General features: G+C 43.2%; 1 protein-coding gene across 1 annotated transcript in view; it reads left to right on the top strand.

Annotated features, from left to right (window-relative positions):
• The first annotated feature begins 506 nt into the window (after positions 1–506).
• LOC118119631 (NALCN channel auxiliary factor 1) overlaps positions 507–24,264 on the top strand; it is an 80,291-nt gene continuing 56,533 nt past the window's right edge. The window contains exon 1 of the mRNA XM_035173743.2: positions 507–1,919. Within this exon, the coding sequence (XP_035029634.1) occupies positions 1,185–1,919 (735 nt within the window). The 5' untranslated portion in view covers positions 507–1,184. The remainder of the gene's footprint in view (positions 1,920–24,264) is intronic.

The raw sequence follows: 24,264 nt of genomic DNA, 5'->3' as shown, positions 1-24,264 counted from the left end.
CAAACTGTAAATCAGGTGTTTGTTTTAGACAGCACCACTGACCAAACACAACACAGCTGATAAGGTGAGACCCACTTGCAGGAAACAGGTACATGATATTGTTAAACATACAAAACCTGATGATTGTGCAGCTGTTTTCCACTTGTGCCCGTGCAAGCTCAACCATGACTACATTTCACCGGTGTTGTCAAAGCCTTAATTCACATCTTTTTAATTCCCCCTGATACAGCCCACAAATGGGCCACATCAATGAATCTTAATGACAGCATGAAAACACTGAGCGTGAGTGCACTCGCATCTATCCTGCACCAAAAAACAAGATGTCGCCAAAAGTGTGCGTCTTGCTGTGCCAAGACAGGATTCGGCGACTATTACTCATGAGGAGAGGAGAGGAGAGGATAGCCAAAACACCCTTCACCACCTATGTGTCCGCCTGTGCTCCCTCTCTCCCTCCCTCCCTCCCTTCGTGTGTGTGTGTGTGTGTGTGTGTGTGTGTGTGTGTGTGTGTGTGTGTGTGTGTTTGAGTGTGTGCATATAGGAAATAAGCTGCTCCGCCACTGCGCAACGATGGAGCTATCGCAACGATGGAGATGACGCAAACAGACCCAGCTCTCCAAAAAAGTGTTTCAAGACGAACATGGCGGCAACTTAACCGCGGTCCAAGATGACAATGGCCACCGGGATACAGGATTCCAGGCTTTCCGCCCAGGTACGGGACAGAGACAGCAGCCTGCGTGCATCGAAGGGGCTCGTCGCTCTTTCCTTTAAGTGAATCTGCGAAGCGAGCGGCGGCGGCGGACGCGCAGCATCAGTAGCTCTACACACCGAGAGGCTCGCAACAGCTGGTCCTGCCTGCATCCCCGACGAGAGAGAAACATACCCGGAGAGGGACGGTAGGGAGAGAGGGGGGCATGCGGTCAAAGAGGACGCCGTTTCCCCCCGGAGAGCCATGGAGAACCGGGATGCGGCAGCGCGAAGCTTAATCTGTGCGGGCGCGCTAATTGGATCGGAATAGCACCGATTGCTGCGGGCGCGATAGAGGAGCGCCCTGGACCGGCGGAGGCACGGCACCCCACCGCTACAGGAGGAGAACCAACCGGACTCCATCTCCCCCCCAAGTCAATGAATATTGTGGCAGAGCAGCCCCCGCGGTGGAGTCGGCCAGGGCAGCACTTTTCTAAAATATGACCAGGGGTGCTTGGATGCGTCGGCAGCATGATGAAGGCTTAAAATACTGGTTTGCACCCCGAGAGAACGAGAAGCCGTTCACCGAGTCGGAGCGGGCCCAGAGATGGCGACTGTCGCTGGCCTCTCTGCTGTTTATCACGGTCCTGCTCTCTGATCACTTGTGGTTCTGCGCCGAGGCGAAACTGACGCGGACCCGAGACAAGCGGTGGGACGCGGGGCTCGCAATTACGGACACGATGGGCGAGCACCCGAACTCCCCCCACCGCCACCACGTCCCAACATCACCCGACCCCCGCCGTCTCGCCAGAGAGCAAGATGTTATTTTTCTAGGGAATTCTACCAAATCTCTGTGGCGAATGGACGCCTGTCACCCCGACAGCCTGTCCAAAGACTGCTTCACTTTCACGGACGCGGAGACCGTGTGCCTGGGCCTCTCCGGTGGAGGGGGCAAGGGGACGCAGCTGGCGTACGTGAATCTGAGCGATTTGTACCTTTCTTTTTGTAATTCCTACTCACTTTTGGATTTGTTTTACGGGTTTACGAGTCCGGTCGTTTTGAATTGCACCCTGGATATGGCCATGGGGGTGGATCTGCTGGGATGCAGCGAGTGCGTCCGGGCTTATCAGCGTCTTGACCTGGAGGCGGAGGAGAAGTACCAGGAGTTTGAGCTGCTGGTTCAAAAATACGAGACGGATGCGTACTCGGTCAGGACGTGCATGGAGGAATGCAAGGTAGGACCATAACGAGGCCAGGTCGCGCACGCGCACACACGCCAGTGCATTTAAGGGGGTGGGTTCACAGTCGTCATGGAAACCGTTGGGCATACCTATCAGTATGTTGGTAGTTAGTTTTTTTATTTCAGACTATCTGTGCCTCCACTGCACCACTTGGCCTGTCAGCTGCACCTCATGAGGGAACAGGTCACCACATAATCCTCCAGCTCTCCCTCCTTTTCCCGCTCTGCCCTTCTCTAAGTCTTTCCTAACATGGACTACTTTGTGACCTGTGACTGTGGAGGTGACGTTTGACATCAGGAGTGTGAGGTTTGCACCACAAGTCGAGAGAGTGTTGCTCATTTCAATGCAGTAATACTGCACGCAATTTCTGCACCTAATCCAGGATTTGTATTGTCCCCGCAGTTCGCTTGTTTTTCCAATAACATGGCAGCCTCGGAGCTTATGTCTCAGGCAGTGCATGTGCTTGTCAATAGCATCGTATACCTGGGTCCAAATCAGCTACACACACAGATACACTTGGTAATGTGTTGGTTTAGGCTTCAAGGCCCACTCGGCTGCATCGGGCAGTGCTCCCCAGTGCTACCTGTGGAAACAGTGGGGATACACTAGTTAAATTAAACTTCAATCTGTTTCATTTGTTGTGTTCTGGGTTTGCTGTGTGTCCCCCACCTGATTAGCTAAACCGGGGGTCTTTATGAGCTCTTCTTTGGCTGAGCACACCAGAGAGATGTAAAATATGCAGCGTGGAGGTCTTAGAATCGGTGGCAGTGAAAGCATGGAACATTGTTATTGACAGGAGGGAGTGCGCCTCATACAGGGGATGCAGAGATTTATGAGTAGCCTGGCTTGTGCTGTATCTGGTTGTAAATGCACTACATGCATTATCATGCTGCATATACTGTACCTCCATCGATAGCTCGGCTTTATAGATGGTTTTGCTTCAACTTATCAATCTTTGCAGCACCGTGTCATTTTGTGAGGTTGACGCTCCGTACCTCGATCAATTTCCTCATCTTGAACATTAAGGTGTTTAGAAATTGTAATGACGGCTGTTATCAAATGTGTCTAACACCGGAAGATGCTGCATCATCACCATGACAACGCCACCACACAGGTCAGGGGCTTAACTTTCAAAAGCGGGAAGCCTTCCCCTTAAAACTGCCCGAATAATGATTCTGCAACCCAAAGTCGTTTTCTACAAGATGGATATTGTACAAGGGCAGATGGTCAGGATGCTGGGCAGAGTGCTGATAATCCATACGTGTGTGATGAGATACTGGGAGGATATACTGTGGATAAAGCTTCCCATTGGAATGATATGCTGGTGTTATGTGTGCTTATTGTGAGTCATACCTTATTGTTATGCTTGTTTGTCAGAGTGTTCACATGCATATATATTTACAGTGTGTATGTATGTGCATTAATCTATTTCCCACCTCTTACAGCTGCTTCCACTAGTGTACATTTGCACTCCTTCTCTTTGCGAGTGTAATACGACTCAAGCAGGGCTACAGCAGCCTTTTAGCCCCTTTAGTGCGATCTGAATTGCTAATCTGGTTCAGTGTTCGTGTGACCTTTGCGTGAGCACAGCACCCCCAGGCATGCATCACAAACCACTGCTCCTTGAAGAACCACTCGGTTGGACAATTAAAAAAAAAATAGACAACTTGAAACTATACTTATTCACTATTACCTCTTATGCCACTTATTTCATTAATCTCAGGCCTCTGCTCTTTAAACAACTGCTCAAGGCTCTTTTCAAACTGTAAACTGTAGCATCATATGGTGTCTGTGTATGTCGTCACAGGTGTTAGGTGATAGACAAACAGAACAACGACAATATGAAAAGAAAGGATGAAAGACACGGAAATAAGAGAAGTGAGATTTAGAGGTGAACAGGAATAACTGCTTTGAGGTCGGATGTCTCATCCAGGCGACATTATAAATACAGTGAAACACATTGAAGGATAGCTACAGTTCTACAGTTCACCATGAGCAGATGTTGCCAAAACAGTCGTTTTCACCTGGTTGGTGCATGGAACTGGGATCTGCTTTGTTTACTGTCAGAGAATGATGTGACACAAAGGGTTATCAGGAAGCTAAGATAGAAAATATACAAACATTCATCACAAACCATGCAAGAACCATGCATGTGTTTTCATATTTGGTTGGTGCAAGTGAAGCAGATGCTACGGGCAATATAGCTAAATGCTAAATGCAGTGGCCATCACTTCTACTTTTGATAGGCCCTTATAATAACTGAGGTGTACATAATGAAATTCATAATGGCTGAATATAATTTAGCTGCTTTACTTTCAGGGTCCCAGCATTGTGTTTGCTGGATCACATGGCCATGGATTACTGTGGAGACAAACTGTACATCTTCATAACTGTGCTGTTTCTTTTCAGCACAGGACTTAAATCGTTTGTTCATTATTGCACTAGTATTATTATTTCCATTAGAAGCCTCTAATACCATATTTTGATATTATGCCAAGACAACCAAAATACAGTTTCCTTCTTTATAAGTGCACGGTTCAATATTCCCTGATTCCTGTGAACAAAATGTATGATATGATTGTGATAGCATATGGACCTTTCACAGTTTGGATCAATGCATGGACGTAGATTAAATGTAGATTATTTTATGTCAGTGTTTGTAGTTTCATCCAAAAACTGAAAAAGAGGACAATACTTCACTTTCTTGGGTTGTAAGCAAGTAGGGTTGTGGAAGGTCCTTATAACCTCAATGAGCACAAACCATGATCTTTCCTTTTCCATGTTGTTATTGTGGCCGACCTTCATATTATAGTATTATCATCAAATTAAATTTGTTATTCAACAGTGATTTTTTTCCTTCCTGCTTCTATTATTCAGGAGAGAGTCCTGCGGGTTGTATCAGGGGATATGGGCAAACAACACGTGATTGATTAGGCTGGAGGACCTGTTGCTATTGTCACAAACATGAAAATAGCACAGAGCCATTTTTAATGTTATTAGTAACACCCATGGTTTCCTTACTACAAGTCAAAATGTTTGCGGTGAAAAAGGCCTATTGATGAAGACAGTTGGGGACAGTAATTAACCTGATGCTGCCGAGCATTTCCTGATAAACTCATGACAGGACCATAAAAACATCAAGGAACTAAAATAAACAAAGTGTCCTGTTGTTTGAGATGGAAGAACAACAACATAGGATGAAGTGTGCACATCATACACAGGAAAATAAAATGATGGAGGAGGGATGTGACTGTTTTAATGATTAAGTATTAATGGACTATGATAAACAAGGCTGCTTGATATACAATATGCCTGCTCACATATTCTACCATTACTGGCAATAACTCCTCCATTTCAATTGTCATTGCTGCTCCCTTCATCTCTATCGGGCAATTTCTTATGTATAAATAACATTGACACATCTTTCCATTATACTCAAAGTGTTTCTTCTAATCAGTGTTGTAAATATCACAACTTTGTTGATGTGTTCAGCTACATGCAGCATCTGTTGCACTTCTGTCCCTCCTGGGAGAGGGATCCCTCACATGTGGCTCTCTATTCCGGTTTTTTCCCTCCTGTTAATGTTTTTTTTTGTAGTTGTTTCTTACTCTTGTTGATGGTTAAGGACAAAGGATATCGCACCTTGTTATAAAAATAAAATTGTATTTGATGATATTAGCTTTAATGTGTAGGTGTTGGCAAAAATCATCCTTTTGCTTCCTATATTCTTCTCTTACTTTAGTCTTAAGAACTGTTGTTTTCTTTACACCTGTATGTAACACACACACACCCACACGTAGACACACACACACACACAACACACACACACACACAGCACCATGTGCAGTGTTTCCTGCAGGTCCAGACCTGACTGTCCCTTCCGGTGTAATTTAATTTGCACTCCCATAATTCTCTGCTTCTCTGGTGGCTGTGTCTCCAGGGCTGTCTCAACATGTTGATCTCTTCTCTCCCTCTATCCGTCACTGTTTCTCGCTCGCTTTCACATCCTCTCCCTCTTTGTCTTTCTCCCATCAGTGTCAGAGCTCTGAGGAGCCAACATCACGCGTACACATGTGGCCAGTATCTGTCTCCGCATCGCCTCCGCCCCCCTCCCTCATCATCCTTATGGACTTTCTTCCCATTGGTGGCCTGTTGTTTTCTCTCTCCCCGTTTCCCCTCTCTGGAAATATATGGGTGTTGAGCTCTCTTTTGCGGCTGGAGTGATAGATACTGATCTAGCTTAAGGTCCTTTCCTTCCCTTCAATTACAGGCCTGTCCACACAGATCACACTGTCTGCTCCTTCACCCAGCCTCTCTGGCCCTCTGCGTATTCAATCACCTCCCCTCTATCACTGTCTATTTCTACAAGACTATTCAATTGAGCTCCCATTTCATTTATCTGTTAGGGCTTATGTGTTAGCACTAAACACACAGAGCAGCTGAGGCATCAGGGTTTTTAGATATTTGACCCAAATTATTTGGCAAATTGACATTTTGACCTGATGATGGTACCATGTGGAAAATATGAGGATCTTTGAAGTGATAATAGTGATTGTATGTTTGTTTTGTAATCCATCTAATAGTTTAGATTGAAACTTCATTCTTGATCTTGGAAACAAAATAACCTCACAACAAGGTGGAGCTTTTGCTTGTATTCCTTGCTGTTCTTCAGTCGGCAACTTTTTATCTCCGCCAAGGAGGTTATGTTTTCGCCCCTGTTCTTTTGGTTTGTTTGTCAGCAGGATTATGCAAAAGCTACCGAATAAATCTCTACAAAATTTGGTGGAGCGATGGGACATCAGGACAATGGGGAGAATCAAGCATTATATTTTTCATTTTCTTTAACATTGCAATTTTGACATTTTCACCAATTTCCCAGGGATCTGGAGTGTGATATATGATTGTCTGAATTTTGTGCAGCTTGATTTAATTTAAGGAGACTCTGTCGGGCCTTGCAGAGGTGTGTGCTGAACCATTGTAGTTCCTTATCATGCGATGAAGATCATGAACCAAATTTTTACACCAAATAATAATGAACCCTGTGATTTTGAGGAAATGTTCCGCTGTGGCACAATGGCGCTGGATGGACAATCAGGGGATCAGACAGTCGGCCGGAAGGTGGTCATGTGATAGGAGCCTGACAAATCGTATAGTGTCGATGTAGCCTAAGTTTGGGTCAACTTGACGTTCATAGGTATAAGACGCATCAGACAGTATGTTTCTGTTGACATACAAATGCATACAGTGCTACAGTACACATTTGTTGAAACAAACTGCTTTTAGTGATCAAATATGGCTTTGACACAGCTCATCATCTACATTTTGTTCTGCTATCAACACATATGTCGTGGCCCCTGCACTACAAGTCGTGCACTTCTCTCTCCCTTCCTCAAATTCAATTAGGGCTCTGTTGTTTCTGTGTGCAGCTCAAACGGATCCAGGGAAACTCCCCTTCGTATGAGCTGCCAGTGTTTGTTTCTCCCCAGGCAGGAGATAAGGGAATGCATCTGTTCGAGAAGAACACGGCCGCACTCCCATGGAAACGCCTCTTCGTCGTCCTCTATTCCCCATCCACGCAGCACAATGAGACCGTACAGCTCCCTCCCTTCAATGCCCTGGGCCTCAGCTCCTATCAACACATCCACAACAATTTCTCTCTCTCCATTTATTTCCCTCCCTTCTCCTCTGCAGGCCCCCACTCTGACAAAAGTCTTTATCCTCACACAGTTAATACATGGATGATTGATGTCCTGTTTCTATGATGTGTGGGAACTGGTTGGGTCTGCCAAAAATCTCTGTGACTACTGTATGGTCTTGTCTGCGACTGTGTTTTGTGCCTGTGTGCAAGTACAGGCTTCATGCATCCAGTAATTCGTTGATCTCTGCAGCCCAGCTCCATTCACACAGAGATAAAAGTTAAAGCATCCAAATTCAATCAGATCATGACATAAACAAATTATCACTTTTACAAAAGGGCCCTTTGCTTTCTGTCTCTCCTCTTTCTCACTGTTATGCTCACATGAATGATTTGATGAGTGGGTGATGTGTTATGTTTGATTTTTCTGTGACGAGAGAGAAGTGGCTGTAGAGAGCGGAAATGTTTCTATTGATAAATGACTGCATATAAAACGCATTTGAAAACTGGGCACATAAAATCGTTGCACATTTATTTGTTGAAGATAACGATCATTCTAAGTGTCAAAGTGTTCAGCATCTTCATAGCTTTAAAATGAATAACTACAATGTGTCTGTGGAGCAGATTCTGCACTCGTGTCCTGGAGGTAGAGTCCTGCACTGATCCATTTTTGCAAACAAGCACCTCCAAAGCCCTGGACCCGATACATTACCCGCTATTACCTCCAAGTCAAATCCGTATCCGCCCAGATCCATTTACATATGACCTGTGACCCGACCCTTCACCCGTAGTTAAACACAAATGCTACATACACAGGAACTCACATCAAACGCGTCATGGCCTCCTTGTCCTCCCGTTTTGGTGGTAGAGTTCTGTTCTTATAGGCAGTATCTGTGAATTGTCGCAGAACCTGTGCTTCTGCAGCTGCCATTGTGTTTTCTCAGCGACAACGTGCCTAGCTTATTTTGGCTATCAGAAGCTAATACATTCTGGCACTTTATACAAGCAGCGACACTGAGAACTTATTCACTACTAGCTATTTTTGTCTTTTTATGATCTGTTTTGATATAGTGCTGTGTCTGAAGTGACAGTTATTTGAGCAGAAGTGAAGGGGTCAAAGGTGGTGTCGTAGACTTTCCCAATATTTTATATATTGATTCCCGGTTTGGGCCATTTTGTTTGAGGTTATCATGCTCTCCCCTTGTTTGGGTACACAGGCCTCCTCCCAGATTGAAGACATGGAGATTGGGGTAAGGTTGATTGAAGACTCTAAATTGACTATAGGTGTGAATGTGAGCATGATTAGTTGTTTGTTTCTTCTTGCGACCCTTAAAGAATAAGCTGTATAGATAATGGAGGGATGTTTATTTTCTACCTGCTACACAACTTTGTTGGGAGCTACCCGACCCAGAGCAACACTCTGCAAGGAGGTAGCTGATATCTGCCACTCCAGTGTTAAAGGTCCCATATTGTAGGGTACCCTCAAAGTATGAAAACAGTCACTCCGGACTCAGTCCATTCTAAGAAATATGTTATTGAAACGTCTCGTTTCGTACTTCCTCCCCCGTATGAGTCATTCGGGATCGCACTCGTCTCTCAGCCCCACCCAGCTGGTACCAGTCCACCCTCCGAACCCACCTCCCCCGCTCTCCACCACCCCTCCACACAAAACGCGACACGAAGCAGACATGTTGCTGAGCTAGCAGCTTGTTAGCTACCACAGGCTAACCATAACAAACAACACAGAAGAAACACTGCAGCTTGGAGGGATGCAAGGAAGAGAATAGGTCCGTGCACATTCCTCCTAAGAACGTTACTGTTCAAGACCAGCGGTTACGCTTTATTTCTTTGATGTGCCATGTCTCTGTGCTCAGTATGGAGTAACGTAGACGTTACTCGTTACTCGTTACTCCATATTGAAACTCCGTACTGTAACTCGGGACGTTTCTCCTACATTGGCCGACTGTCCTGCTGAAACGAACAAACATGAGGACGGTGTAACTCAGCGTTCAGAAACATCCTGCTGTAACCAACTGTAAATATGTGGCTGGTCTTCTATAGCTGCAAACATAACACTGTGACTTTCAGCTGTGTTTACCAGAGTGAATGCGCCATAATGAGACCGATGATAGGCCTGGTCGTGTGTCACTCAAAGTGCAGTCAGCCAATCAGAGGAGGGGCTCAAGAGGCAGTCGAAAACAGCCTGTTCTGTCTGCAGCTCCAGAGAGAGGCAGAAAAGAGGACATGGAAATACACATTTCCATGCAGTTCTTTCGACTTTAAACCACTGATATATCATCTTAGGGGAACCAATACCTGAAATTAAATCCCAGAAAGGTGTAAAATATGGGCCCTTTAAGGATGAAAATAGAATAATAAACTTGATTTCCAAACCCAAACCATCTGACATATCCTGGTGCTTTCATGACCGCCCAGCTCTGTTTTCTTGTCTGAAGCTCTCCTTTGTTTTGAAATGCACATGTTGATCCAGCTCTCTCTGTAAGCATGACATTGATCTGAAAACTGTATTGTTTATTTGAAAGGAAGAGAAACTGGCTTTTCAGTGGGATGAGTCATTGATAAAAATGGAATCCATTTAATCACAACTTCATTGAAGCAGCTCTTTGGCAGCCATTTATAGAGCACAAAGTGCAACGTGGTTTTTAGACGCTGCTCCGATATTTTTAGCTTGATGTCAGTAAGCTGTTTAATGGTGATGTACATATGGAACAGAGGGGCACATCACGTCATGTACAATCTCTCCGCTAGGTAAAAGCATCTCCATTATGAATGATGCATAGATTGGGTTGATAAATAACGTTTGATTCAATCTGGTTCTGATAAATGTACATGTATCTTTCTGTATACAACGCTGATGATGCCATGTGGTTCGAGTTGAGTGCAGCTTTTTTTTTCACCTTCCCCGGCTGCACCCACTGGCTCTCATCCCTTTTTTTTTCCATGAAGCGAGAAGGGATTTATCTTAGACAAGCCTATTTCATTAAATCTCCAACCACTTCCTGCTTACATACAGGAGTGGTTGGTTTGTATAGATGGAGTTGTATAGGAGTTCCTGTGGTGCTGTTTACAAATTCTGGGGTTGTCAAATTCGAACCTAAAACGTAAAACCATCTAAGACAACCACAGACTATATGTAAAGATGGATTGACGCGTCTCAACTTCCTCCCACTTTCCTCCCACCCTGCCTGTGTTCTCACTGCACATGACCAGTCTATACAAGCCGAAGATGACAGTCAGAAGTCAGCAAGCGAGTCACAGAAAAGTCCGCTTCTAGCAGGGATTAGTGCTCGTTCATTTGTTTATAGGACGAAGCTTTGATGAAAGGGCTGATGGGAGTTGGTGCGATGCATCGGTTGCATATTTTCAAACTGTAACTTGCTCTTTCTAGCTTTTTCAGGACTACCAACGCTGCTTTAATATGCAGGAGGCAGTATTTATGACCTATACAATCAGCCACCGGGTGGTGATCGAGACACTTTGGCTCCACTTTCGGGGAGCCGTCATCCATCTTTATCAATAGTCTATGGTTGCAACAGTCGGGACTAAACAGTTTGTGTAGCTATATATACACGATAAAGCTACATGTGCGTATCCATCTTTTGTCCTCTCGGGCGTAACTACATGATTAAATGGTTTGTGAAAGTAGCACCTCTTTTGCATGATAAAAGACGCTGAAATGACACAATCGCACCAGAAGTAGCCGTCACACTCTAAGCAAAAGTGCTAGTTTATAGTTACTTTAGTTGTTTTGTAGCTTAGATGCTATTGCTGTGAGTGCATTTGTCAGTCAGGTGTCATGTAGCTGGACAGCTTCCGGGGCATGGACTGAGGGGGGCTGACTCCGACGTTCATGTTGCCTGGGAAAAACCTCTAATCAGATGTGAGATCTGGCAAGTGGCGATGGATTTAAGTGTAACCAAAAGTGTATTAAATTGAATCAGGCTTTTATCTGCAATCGAGACACTTGAAATGGGGCCTGAGACAAGAGAGGAGCAGATAAGAACAGAGAGAAACTGACAGCAGCGGTAGTGAAGTGTGCTGAGAAAGCTACAGTGCGAGTATCACTGGCAGGGAGACAGAAACCAGTCACATTTCCCAGACTCTGGTGACATTCTCACATTACTGAGTCATCATCATCAGCAGCAGCCGCTCACAGCGTGTCCTGATTCACAGGGAGCCGAGCAGAACAGCGAGAGAAGACAGACACATGTACGTACAGTCTCATGTCTATAGAACTCACACATACTGCACATGCACGGCCTGAGCAGAGACGTAGCACAACCACACACACACACACACACACACACACACACACACACACACACACACACACACACACACACACACACACACACACACACACACACACACACACACACACACACACACACACACACAGGGAGGCTGACAGCGATTAGGTGTTGGAAGTAAACAGAGGAGGGGAAGAGAATGACAAATGAATGGTTACATTAGAGGAAATAATACTCTGGTGTGTGCTGCATGGCAGGCTTGTGTTTGACATACTGTATTTTCTCTGGGTTTCGCACCAACAATTCATTTGAGCACCTGATACGACCTAATCCTTTCCATTTTAATCATACTAGTGTTTCTGTCAGGGGATGAGTGTGTGAGTGTGTTTGTGTGTGTGTGTGTGTGTGAGTGTGGGTGTGTGTGTGTGAGTGTGTGTGTGCATGTGTGTGTGTGCTGAGGGAAAACGCATGTGTGCATGCATGAGTGCCTGTTGGCATGGCGGCATAGTGGGATGCTGTGTGGTGATTGTTTCAACTGTCATTGACTTAACATTTAATTTGAAGAATCAAAGGAGCCTTAATTAAAGGACTAGTTTGTCATTTTTAGAAATAAAGTTTTAGGTTTTGTGCTGATATGTAATTTTTTCCATCAATAGAAAAAAATCTAACCAATGAAATATTGTTTATTTTTAATCAGCAAATTATTTCCTTGATTAATTACTTATTTAGTTCATGTCATAAAATAATGATGAAATTGTCCTAATAATTCCCTAATTAAAATGACAAATTAAAAATAGTGTGGCTAATTAACTTTCTGTCCATGGTCTAATCTAAAATTCTAATAAAACTAATTGTTTTAAGCTCTATCGCTGCAATGTTTTGATATATATCTGACCAGTGGTGACATTTAGATAAAAAAATACAGGCAATAAGGCCGATAGTACAAGTGTAAAAAAATATGACAATGTTTTTATTATGGTAAATATAGACAGTAAAATGACACTCAATAAAGCATATACCCTGCTAAGGCCCAACAGGCCCCCTAAATTCAATCAAGATCCACAAATTATTCTCTGAGACAATAGTGAAAATGTTGAAAAACACATCTCGAAATGTTTAAGAAAGGGAAAAAAAATCCTGGATTCATCCCATGATCCGGATCCAAACTAAAATTGTATGGGTTTTTTCCCTGACCCATTCCACATCCAACCACCAAGTTTAGTGGAAATCCGTCCTGTAGCTTTTGTGTGATCGTGCTCACAAACAAACAAACACACCAACAGACAGGGGTGAAAACCTATCCTCCTTGTTGGAGGGAATGAAGACACAATATTGTGTTGTGTCATGTTTGTTTCCACGGCTACATGACGGGAGGTTTCACTCAGGTTAACAACCACTCACATGTGATACAGACTCTTTAGTTTTTCTGTCTTTTCAAAACGCTGCTTTGTGTGTTTTTGCCTAAAAAGCATTTTCCAGGTGGGCTGAAAAAACATCCAAAATAGCATTTAGACTATATTACGCTGAACGCCTACATTTATACCAATGCAAATGAGTTTGTGTTGTCCTCCTCACAGATCTCATTATAAAGCCAAAGAGGCTGATTATTCACATCATTACTCCAGTGGCACCTAGCAACCACCTCACCGCAGACAAGGCTTTTTCTGGTGTGTGATGTGGGCCTTTATGTAAAGATGTCACATTTGGTCGTCTAAATGTATTTTTTTTGGTGAGTGGGCTGAAGCTAAGCAAGCAGCATCCTCACCCACACACCTCCTCCAGTCTGACACAGTAATTTGATTGTGGACAGAGCAGGAAGGGGCGCAGAGAGAGAGAGAGCGAGCGAGCGCGAGAGCGAGCACGAGAGCGAGAACAAGCGCGCGCAAGAGAGAGAGAGAGAGATAGAGATATGTTATTGATGGGTTCCGATTCAACATGGAAAAGGAACAAAGTGAGACAGAAGACGGATGGAGGGGAGCTTGACCTTTGGATGAGGGTCCTATCGGCTCTTTCTATTGTTTTTTTTTTCATTTTGCTGTTTGTGTGTACACATGTTTTAAGTTGGATGGATGGTGAAGCGGGTTTCCCTCTTTGTCTAAAACTCCTTTGTCCATTTGTTCCCACCTCCATCTGCTTCCTGTCAGCCGTAGCTGTGCCGCTCTTTCTTCACCTTTTACTCCGTCTCTCCCACTGTTCTCCTTCATCCTTCTTTCAGTCCCTTTCTGACATGTTTGGAAACAACCTGCACAGCTTGGATGACACTTTAGTCCTGTCCTGTGTTTTCCTGTGTTTTTCTCTCTTTTGTTGCAGTTTTGCTTTACAGTGGCACTGACAGCCGCTGACTGATTCCCTGTAAATTATTCATCTGTCATTGACTTTTCAAAAGCACAGAGGTGGAACCGCAACACTCATGGCCCTTGCTCCTGCTCCCATGTGAAACTTGGCACTCGACACCCATGTCGGCAGCACTTATTCTCACTGACCTCTACAAAATATATAGCATTTATTATAGTGGTATAGTGCTCATATATATATACTGCATTTGAACACTGTGTTTTACACTGTATACACGAACAAATCACTTAGGAAATCATCTTGGAAACAGACAAACATCTTTACCTTTTAGTTGTTTCCATTTGTGCACATCCTCTTCAACTAACATTACAGGCACACAGCAGTAAATAAAAAGTACCCATGACTCACATCTCTTGGAGTGCACCTATTACTAGTATAGCTAGACTGATGCTCTTTAATCCGTCTAATCGTTGTGAATCTAGAAATAGAAACATACAAATGTACAAATGCAATTTTAGCTGCTTATTTAGATGTTTCTCCCAGGGTTGGCTCCATTGTACAAACAATATGATTTAAGAGGCACCAATAATGTGAGCCAGCAGTTGTCTACTAAAGAATGACCGATGTGGATTTTTGCAGGCCAAGGCCGATACTGGTGTATCAACCAATATACTATATACATGTAATAAATACGGCAATGTTACGTAAGATGTAGCTTATTTTTTAAAGAAAATGTAAACTCATCTGCACTGTTTCTTTGTTAAAAATTTTAAGTTTTCATATTGCTGCATATCAGCAAACATAAAGGCAGATACCCATATGTCTGTCAAGGTCTAATATATGGCCAGCCGATAAATCAGCAGGCTCTATCTAGTCGTGTATTTCAGACGGTAGTTATATGTCTTGTTTAAAAGTTTTTTGCTTCAAACTGGAAGGCTGTGTGTTTTGATATTGTCACTTTGCTGTCTGACCTTCTGCACACTTTCTTCTCTAATTTTTCCTTTACCCATTTCCTTCTTGCATCCCTTCCATCCCTCTGTCCCTTCAGCTGGTTTCTCTGTCACACAGTTTCTGTCCCTGTTCATCACCTCCCCCCCTCCTCCTCTCACTATCTTGCTCCTTGTAGACCTAATCCACCTGTGCGGACTGTTAGCTGGATAAAGCCGTCTCCCATCCTTTCTCTTTATGGCAGGATTTACAGCTGTACCCCTTCATATCCTCCTTTTAGCACTCTTACGATATAGCTGCCATTGCTACAGAGCAGTGCCCTTTGGAGAGAATAAAATTCAGTGGCACAACAGAGGGAAGTCCCAGCAGGTCTGTAAAACAAACTAACCACAGTTTGAAAGAGTTAAATATGATGTAGAAGAGTGTAATATTTTTATGTAAAGCTTCAAAAGATTTGCCTGCATTGAACTGAAAGTAAAAATAGAAAGGTCAGGGCGGATCACTGTGGAAACGGGGACATTTTAATTCTTAACTGGCTTTTTGACACACTGTTAAACATTTATGTTTTCATGAGCTGTCAAATGAACACCTCCATTTATCTTAGAATATTCTGAGGAAAAGTGTGTGGCAAATAGAGAACAGAATTTGTGGCCTTGGAACTTCACTTGGCTCTTTTGTGACTTTCTCATCCTCTGCGTTAAAACACTCCCATTAAAACCTTCAAAAGCTTATGAAGTATAAGGTATAAACTCCTCCTTTGTTTCTCAAAAACAGACTCAGACGGCCTCTGGTTAATTGTCCCACCTACAGCTGATTCCCTGAGCTTTTCTCTGAGAATCATTCTGTCTCCGTCACTGTCTCCCCAAATGCGATTGTTCTCATTTTCATTCTGAAAATAAATGTCTGGGCTCTTCATGTTTCCTCTGTGTCCTCTTGTCCTTGGTGTCAGTTAGCTGTCGTATGCATTACAGCACTTGAGAGCATAATTCCCACAGTATAATCCCCTGTGTGTCATTTGGTTCCCGCAGTGCAGTGTCTCTGAGCGGGACGGGATGAAAAAAAGGTGATGTCAGGCAGATTTCCCAAACTTGAGAGGAACGGCACATATGTGGCTTTATTTTAATGTATGTGTGATTGTGTGAGGCAGTAAATGAAAATAGTGAGTGAGAGAACGAGGGATGACTTTCACAAACTGACTTATTGATTTCCCATTTGAAAGCGGGGGATGAGGTTTCGTACGGGGGGAGAGATTGGGAGGTGGAGTCGTCAAGAGGGAAAAGGAGAAATGAGGTGGAAAGGAAAGACAAAAAGAGAAGGGGGTGGGTCCGAGATCGACAGCAGAATAAAAGTGATGATGATTTGAAACATTGCGAGCAGTGCACACGTGTCGAAGGAGAGAGGAGAAACAGTGAGAGGGCTGGTGGAGGAAAGTGTCGTGGCTTGACCTTACGACCCTCCCCCCCCGCTGCTTTAAGTCGGGGCCACACAGATGCTGGAAGCACAACTCCAGCCCAGGAAATGATTGTGATTGATTGATAGGGGAAGATTAGGGTCATATCCTGTACAGAGGACGGCAGGACTGAATCACTTTGTCTCTCTTTTTCTCTCTTTCATCTCTTCCTCTGGCTCTACGAGTCCCCCGTCCCCCACCATCAACTCAGCCTCTTTCTCGCTCTCTGTTTGTCTCTGTTCTGTTCTGATCTGACCTTTTCTCCCCCATTACCGATGCTGATACACAACCTCAGGGTATCTACTGATTCTGAACAGCACTCCAGTACCAGCTTTCCCCCCCCCCCTAATCATCAGCTCTATTTCACGAGTTTTAGCTCATATTTTAGCTGTTCGTCCTACAACTTTACTCTTTTTGTCCACTATTACCATTTTCTTGGGATTGTGAGCTCTAAAACCTGACTGTACACTATAGTCAGCACCAAATATCAGACATGAGACATCAGCTAAAGAATGAGTTGAGACCAAAATAGGAGCTGAAAGAAAGAGATTACTGGACTTAAATTTGCCTCCAGATGAATGAATGATACTTTAATGTGGCTCCATAACTACTGGCCTTGATTTGTATGCTTTTAATAATGTTATAAACAGAGACATCATCATATTCCTATCGAACTCAAACAGTTCACGGCTCCTGTTTGAATCCACTCAACATAAGTACATGCTTCTACATCTTTTGACCAAACCCCTCAGACCAAAACCGACTGAACAATTTTTTAAAGTCTGTTAATAATAGGTTATAGGTTTTATAGGTTACATATGTGCTTCTTTATCAATCTCTCTGATATACTGGGCTGATATACCGCCAGCAAGTCCCAACAGTCCACTTCAGCTGCACCGAATTTCCCACACTCATAGATATAAGATCCCTAAACATGCTTGATATTTTCCATCAAGATTCTTGAATTATTCCCTTGAAAACCGTTGAAAGTATTGAAAAACTCCCTATACCGCAATGTTAAAGAAAGCGATTGATCCGGATCAGCGACAAAATTTACTGGGTTCTTCCCTGACCCAACCGCATCCTTTGACCAAATTTCGTGTAAATCCGTCTAACAGATTTTGCGCGATGCTGCTAACTAAAAGACAAACAAACGCAAATGAAACCATATTGGCGGAGTTGAAAACACAATACTCCACTGTGGTTCTCGGCACTGAACAAACAACAAAAAAAGGACGAATCTAAAACACGACAGTTCACATGCGACATATAAGTAGTGAATAAACAGCAGACGGCAGATGAGACGTCGAACTGAAACCATTCCAACTAATTTTGTGAATCTGTGTCGAAAACTGGTCCAACAGTTTGAATTGGGGCGTCCCAATGCTTTTCCACTGCCTGTCTGGATTTCTTTAGCTCTCTTGCTCTCTCTCTCTCTCTCTTTGTGTGTGTCTCTTGCTCTTGAAGCCGTATAAACCGTATCTGTGCTATAAACCATAGCACAGAGCAGCAGCAGAGGAAGATTGCAGGTGGAGCGCATGATGCTTTTATAAGCCTTCGCTTGTGAAAACTTGAATCCATTTATGTTTGCTTTTTCGACATGTGTGAATGTGATTCGGGCACACATGTGGCGTCTGTGTGTGTCTGTGTGTGTGTATCATTGTGTTCCTGTGTGTTCTTGGGGCTCAGTGTAATCACAGCTCTAATCTGCTAGTCTGCTAGGAGTCTGTGTGTGGGTGACATTAAAGTTCTCATTAGCACTGTAACTTAGCACCAGTGTCACTGTGAAGACACCAACGACACATCCACTGCAGCAAAATGTACCCACCATGTCTGTGTCTATATGTGTTGGTGAGAGAAAGGGGGGAAAAGCTTCTTGAGTTAACGGCACTAAAGATTTCTTGCACCGTTCTCATTTTGTCTAAGTTGCAGTTGGCTTCATTACTCGTGTTGACAAGAATCAGATAAAGCGGTACATGAGTTCTTCGTTTAACAGCATGCAATATTTAAAAAAGTGAACGATGATGAGTGATTTGCGAGATGTGATAAATCACGTCGTTCATTAAATAACTTCACAGCTCTGTTTATAGACGCACTGTTTGATGTAGCTTCTGCTGGAGTAAGGAAGAAGAGGAGGTGGAAAGAAAAATAGTTAGGAAGAGGGAAGAAACGGGTTTCTATAGTAACAGGAAACGGGCTTGAATTGAGTGAAGGATGTGGTGTTGACCAGTTTGAACCACAGTAAATGAGTTACTGTAAAATACAAGGTCTACCACTGCTATTGTGAAACCGAGATGCTGCCCGTGGGGCTGTTTCCTTCCTCTTTTCACTCGTCACCCAGCATCCTATTTCTACCCCCCATCCTCTGACCCACCTCTGGGTGCTGTTTGAATAAGCCAGGCCACGAGTGCTCTGCACCAAGTTACTCTGATTTGTTTGCAGCGAGCATATTAAGTAAAGAAGAACCAGAGCGAGGGAGTGAAATGGGTCAGAGGAGCATACGGGCGTCTGCACTCTGGTTCTGTCTGATTTCTCACATCCCAGCTAATCGGCCTCTAACACTTGGCTTCCTCGCTTTCTCTAGCATGCTAACACACAAGCAAGCTGCCCACATAGGTTTTGTTTCCTGCTAAAGAGGATGATGCTAACAAGCCAATACAGAGCTAATCATCTCTGTTGTGTCCAGGAATTATCTCCTGTGGAGGATGTGGTGCTTTAAAAAGGTCCAGTGTGTAAGACTTAGGTGAAAGGGATCTATTGGCAGATTTTTTTTATAAATGTGTGTAATAATCTCATTTGTATGAATTGTTGTTTTCTTTATCCTAGAATGGGCCCTTTATATATAAATACTTTATATTTTCATCGGGAGTGGTTCCTCTCTACAGAGGCCGCCACTGGACAAACTAAACACCCTTTGAGTTTTTATGAGAACTGAAGGTTACCACAGCTTCTCCTTCATGTTTGGAAGGGGAGGGTGAGGTGAGGGGTATTCAGCTGCAGCATGCAATTTCACCACTAGATGTCACTAAATTCTACCCACTGTACCTTTAAGGAAGTCCAGTGTGGTCTTAATGTTGCGTAACAGTGTCACACTAGATGATTGATTCATGGCAGGTCTGGATGTAACATTACTATGCTAAAGAGCCGGTTTCCCTCATAGGAAGTTGCTTTGATTTGAAACAAAATACATTTTGTGTTTTTTCCTGAATGGATGCTTTTTTTTCTCACGAAAGAAAGGTTTAGAGAAAAAGGCAGCAAAAAAAGTGAAAGGAAGAAAAACAGTGGAGAGAGTGAAGTGATAGCAGATCCATCAGACTTGTCTCTTGTGTCCTTGATGACGCAGATCTGCAGATTTTCTGCAGCGGGAACAACCAAGAGGGAGGAAGAGAGAGACAGAGGGAGTGAGAAAAAAAAGAGAAAAGGCTTAGCCTGCATTTCGAGGGTCAGGGGCTGAGACAAACACTGAAGCTCAGGGAATGAACATTTGGCACCTGCAGCGGGACTTGGCTGCGACTGTGGTTCACTTGTGTTTTCAGGAAGAAATGGGGTCTCTGATTTGCATTATGCAGCATCCTAGATACAACAGTAGCTCCACTGCAAAGTACAAAGTTGACACAAATCCTCTGTTTAGTCAGTAGCTGGGCTTGACTCTGTGTTGGTGCTGAAATGGATCTGGCCTTTGGGCTGAGACCACATCATTTGTGTTGCTGATGGTGTGTATTTATTTGAGCTGATGTGTGTGTTTGTACTTGTTTCTTCTTGAGGACCATTTGAAGCATAGACCTTACAGAGTAAGGACATTTTAGCTTTAAAAAAAAACTTTTTAAAGGAAATTATGTCAATGAATGTCCTCATGATGGGGACCAAAGCCTAACATATTTTCTGAGCTCCTGGTTAAGGATAGTGGTGATGTTTGAATTGTGTTTAGGTTAACGTTAAAGTTAGCCATGAGTTGGTCATGGTTCAGTTTAGGGTTAAGGTTTTGGTTAGGCCTGTTCACAATGAATGGAAGTAATATCTTAAGATCGGCTTGAGGAAATGTCTTCAAATTTGGTACAAACATTCACTTGAACTCAAACATGAACTGAAGGCCATTGAGGTCAAAGGTCAAGGTCACAATGACCTCATGTTACTGTGTTCCAGTTGTCAAAAGGTAAAGGTTACAGTGACCTTTATATGAAAAAAAAGTGTCGAAATATGTATACAGAAACTTCACTGGTTGGCGGAGGCATACAACCGCAGTGCAGTAATTCTCGTTTTTATTTGATAAATGTGGGCACGCCTACTGATACACAATATGAACCCAATATGCTTTTACGTCTGTAATAATTTAAACAGATGCTGGGGCTGGAGGGCAAGTTATGTCATCGGTATGTGACTGCACATCACGCAACACCGGTAACACCAACTATCGCGGCAACACCAGCGGAGGACTTCATGTTCGTCAGTTGCCATCTGGCATTAAAACGCGACTCCACATGTGTCTCCAGTGACCACTCAGGATGTGATCTCACTTCCCTACTCTAAAATAAACATGTACATCATTGCTGTTCATGAGGAGCAAATTATGTTGTTTTTAGCCAGTAGACGATATAGATGTGAGATGGGTGAAACAGAGAGAGAGAGAGAGAGAGAGAGAGAGAGAGAGAGAGAGAGAGCAGCTGAGCAAATCAATGCTGTGTGCAGCTCTACTATGAAATAACATTTTACTCATCCAAAATAGTAAAATAGAAAATAGAGAATCAATATGTGGCGGTCAATGTTAATTCTCTTGGCTGCGGCCACAAATAAATCAATGAATGGGAAACACTGAAGAGAGTAAAAATACTTTGGGTTCATTATGAAACTGTCGCAGGTTAGAGGACACCAGCGGATCAGGCGGCGCTCCGCTGTGGCTCAGGAGTGTTCATACTACTTAAAGAATCAGGCCACATGCTTCCCAGACCACTGATTGTACTCTGAGTAATCCTCGGTGCATCTTGGGTGCATTCACACCTGCATTCTACTCGTGATTGGATTACTCAGGAGGGATGTTCATACCAGGGCTGAACAGGGGCCTTAGTCATGCAGCGTTAGCTTGATGGCAACTGGTGGTTTATTACTGTGCTCACCTGCTAAGTGGTGCTCTTGTTACAGCAGCATTTCACCACTTCAGCCTTTCACTGGAACGTGCAGACGCTCCGTAATCACAGCACAGTTTCCAACATTTGTAATAACTGAACGTAGAAAATTTGAATAACGCAACAGAAAACAATTCGGTATTACATACAGGACCTCTTTAATGTTATGTATTCACCAACCGTATGATGAGTGGATGATTCTGCATGTTTCAGTTTTAATCTTATCATCAGGACCAGCATCAGTGATACCCACACTTTTATTCTTAAAAGCAGCTAATGTCCTGTCATGTAAAGGGAGAAAAATGTGTCATGATTTATGAGCTAAATGCATTATTAACTTCTTAATATATTTTAATGACCGCTTGCCACCAATTTGCCAATCAGGAGACTTTTTTTCTTACCATTCTCTAGGAATTACTCAATCACATGCATCTTTATGCACAAGAAAGTTTTTTTTTATTAGGGGGATAGTTTTTTTTAATCACAGAAACAACAGAGTTGCAAAGATTGCCGAACGAAGGAAAGGTTTTACAGATTCTTTTTCCGTGTGTATTAATACTCAAGGGATTGATCTACCCAACATGAAATAATTTCACTGTATTATTGTTTATTGACACAGGCAGTATTCTTTACATAATATTTGCATCTCTTTTATTGTTTTGTGATGTTCTTCATACTATTTAATTATTTATTTACCCACACTGCAAATCCGTGTGGTCCAGTCTCTTCACACTCCTGATCTCACATTTTTATTTTACTAACAAACAATGGGCCAAGTGCATAGAGATTGTTGGCATGGCACTTAAGGTAGATGTGTGTGTGTGTGTGTGTGTGTGTGTGTGTGTGTGTGTGTGTGTGTGTGTGTGTGTGTGTGTGTGTGTGTGTGTGTGTGTGTGTCGGATGATAGGGGTTTGGAATGGTGGGATTACATAGGAATCAATGATGGGCCAGAATGTGTCGTAGTGAGGATCCCATGCAGAGAGTGAGACACAGGTTGGAGAAATATCTCAATAAGGTTTTTCTGACAATAAGGTCGTCTAGTAATAAGAAGGTCGGTGGTTCGATCCCAGTCTTCCCCATCCTGCATGCTGAAGTGTCTTTGGGCAAGATACTGAACCTCAAAACTGCCCCTTCTCAAAAAGAAAATGCTGCACACAGATGCTTCACCGGTCTCACTGGGCTCCTCCATGCGAAACTGAGTGAGGTGTGCAGTCACAACAGGGATTTTTCGAAAAACAGCAGACAGGTGGCGCACTCCTCACTGACAGCAGAAGTGTTCAGAGGTCCCAGCTGAAAGATCCATCAGTATTTAGTGTTTGAAGGCCCTGTGTGGTGCATTAAATCAGCAGCTTCCTCTCTGCCGCAGCTGCTGATATGGCTCTTTTTATTCGTCGTGTCCTCACAAGGTTAATTATAACTTCATTATGTGACTTGTTTTCACTCGGCAACCACATCGACTTTGAACGTAGTGAAGTAAAAATACTTAAGTTAAGAGAGTGAAATTACTCATCTTGAAAGCATCTTCAAAAGCAAGTACAGGCACTCACTAAAAAAACGACTTTGTTGAAGTAATGATAGTAACCTCATTACTTCCACTCCTGCTTGCTATTCACAGAAAATGTTAAATAAAGCAAGACAATGGATTTGTTTCTGAAGCTATAGGCTATAATACTTCAAGTGTGCACAGACTTTATTAAACGTGTCCTCTCTCTCTGCCTTTTTAAATTTTAACCAGCCATCTTTAGACTGATGCAGTCAGAGTGGTGCTATAAATGGACCGCGGAAAACTTTTTCTTAATTAATAAAGGTCAATGCATCCGGGATGGAACACTTAATCCTGCAATACAAGGGCATTTGGCTGAACACTCACTTTCAGTATGTTTCATATCAGGTTCATCAAAATATCTAATGTGGAAAAGGAAGTCAAAATGTAAATGGTCTGTCAGGACCTTTAACAAATCTGTCCTTCCAAGTAGGGGTCGGCGATATATCGAATATACTCGATGTATCGCGGCTTGTTCCACCTGCGATGTATAAAATGACTATATCGCAACCATCGAGTATAAATTGTCACGTGAATGTTTAAAGCAGCATGAGATTCTCTTTGAGTTTTGCTTCACTCTTCTCATGCCCCTCTCACAACAGACTGCTCACTCCACCGCCCTTCCCGAAAAACTCTCCTGCGCTGTGTATTTTTGTATCAGGGATGAGGGAAGAGACTCAGAGAGTGGAGAGAGCGAAAGAAAGTGACGAGTCCTAGCGAGTTTAGTAAGGGACCATTGGAAATGCTAACGTCCGCTAGTTTAGCCACTTCCTGTGGACTTTTATGAATTTAACATTTTTACAGTGATTTAGAGGAGATTTCAAAATATTGCAATATAGCCTTAAAATATTGCGATATTTTTTGAGGCCATATTGCCCAGCCCTACTTCCAACTAATAAAGGAATTTATTCTTGTTCCTCCACCACTGTAGTAATACAAGCATGTGACGCATGTTCTTAGAATGCATGCAAAAGGTAAACATAGACATATTCTGATCCAGATACCAGCATCGGAAATGGCTCTGATATTGGATCAGGCATCAGGGAGTAGTGAATATATGGACTGATCCGAAACATG

The sequence above is a fragment of the Hippoglossus stenolepis genome, chromosome 13, assembly GCF_022539355.2.
Source record: "Hippoglossus stenolepis isolate QCI-W04-F060 chromosome 13, HSTE1.2, whole genome shotgun sequence".
Taxonomy (NCBI): domain Eukaryota; kingdom Metazoa; phylum Chordata; class Actinopteri; order Pleuronectiformes; family Pleuronectidae; genus Hippoglossus; species Hippoglossus stenolepis.
The sequence above is the reverse complement of the archived record's forward strand: the minus strand, read 5'-3'. Positions and strand labels throughout refer to the sequence as shown.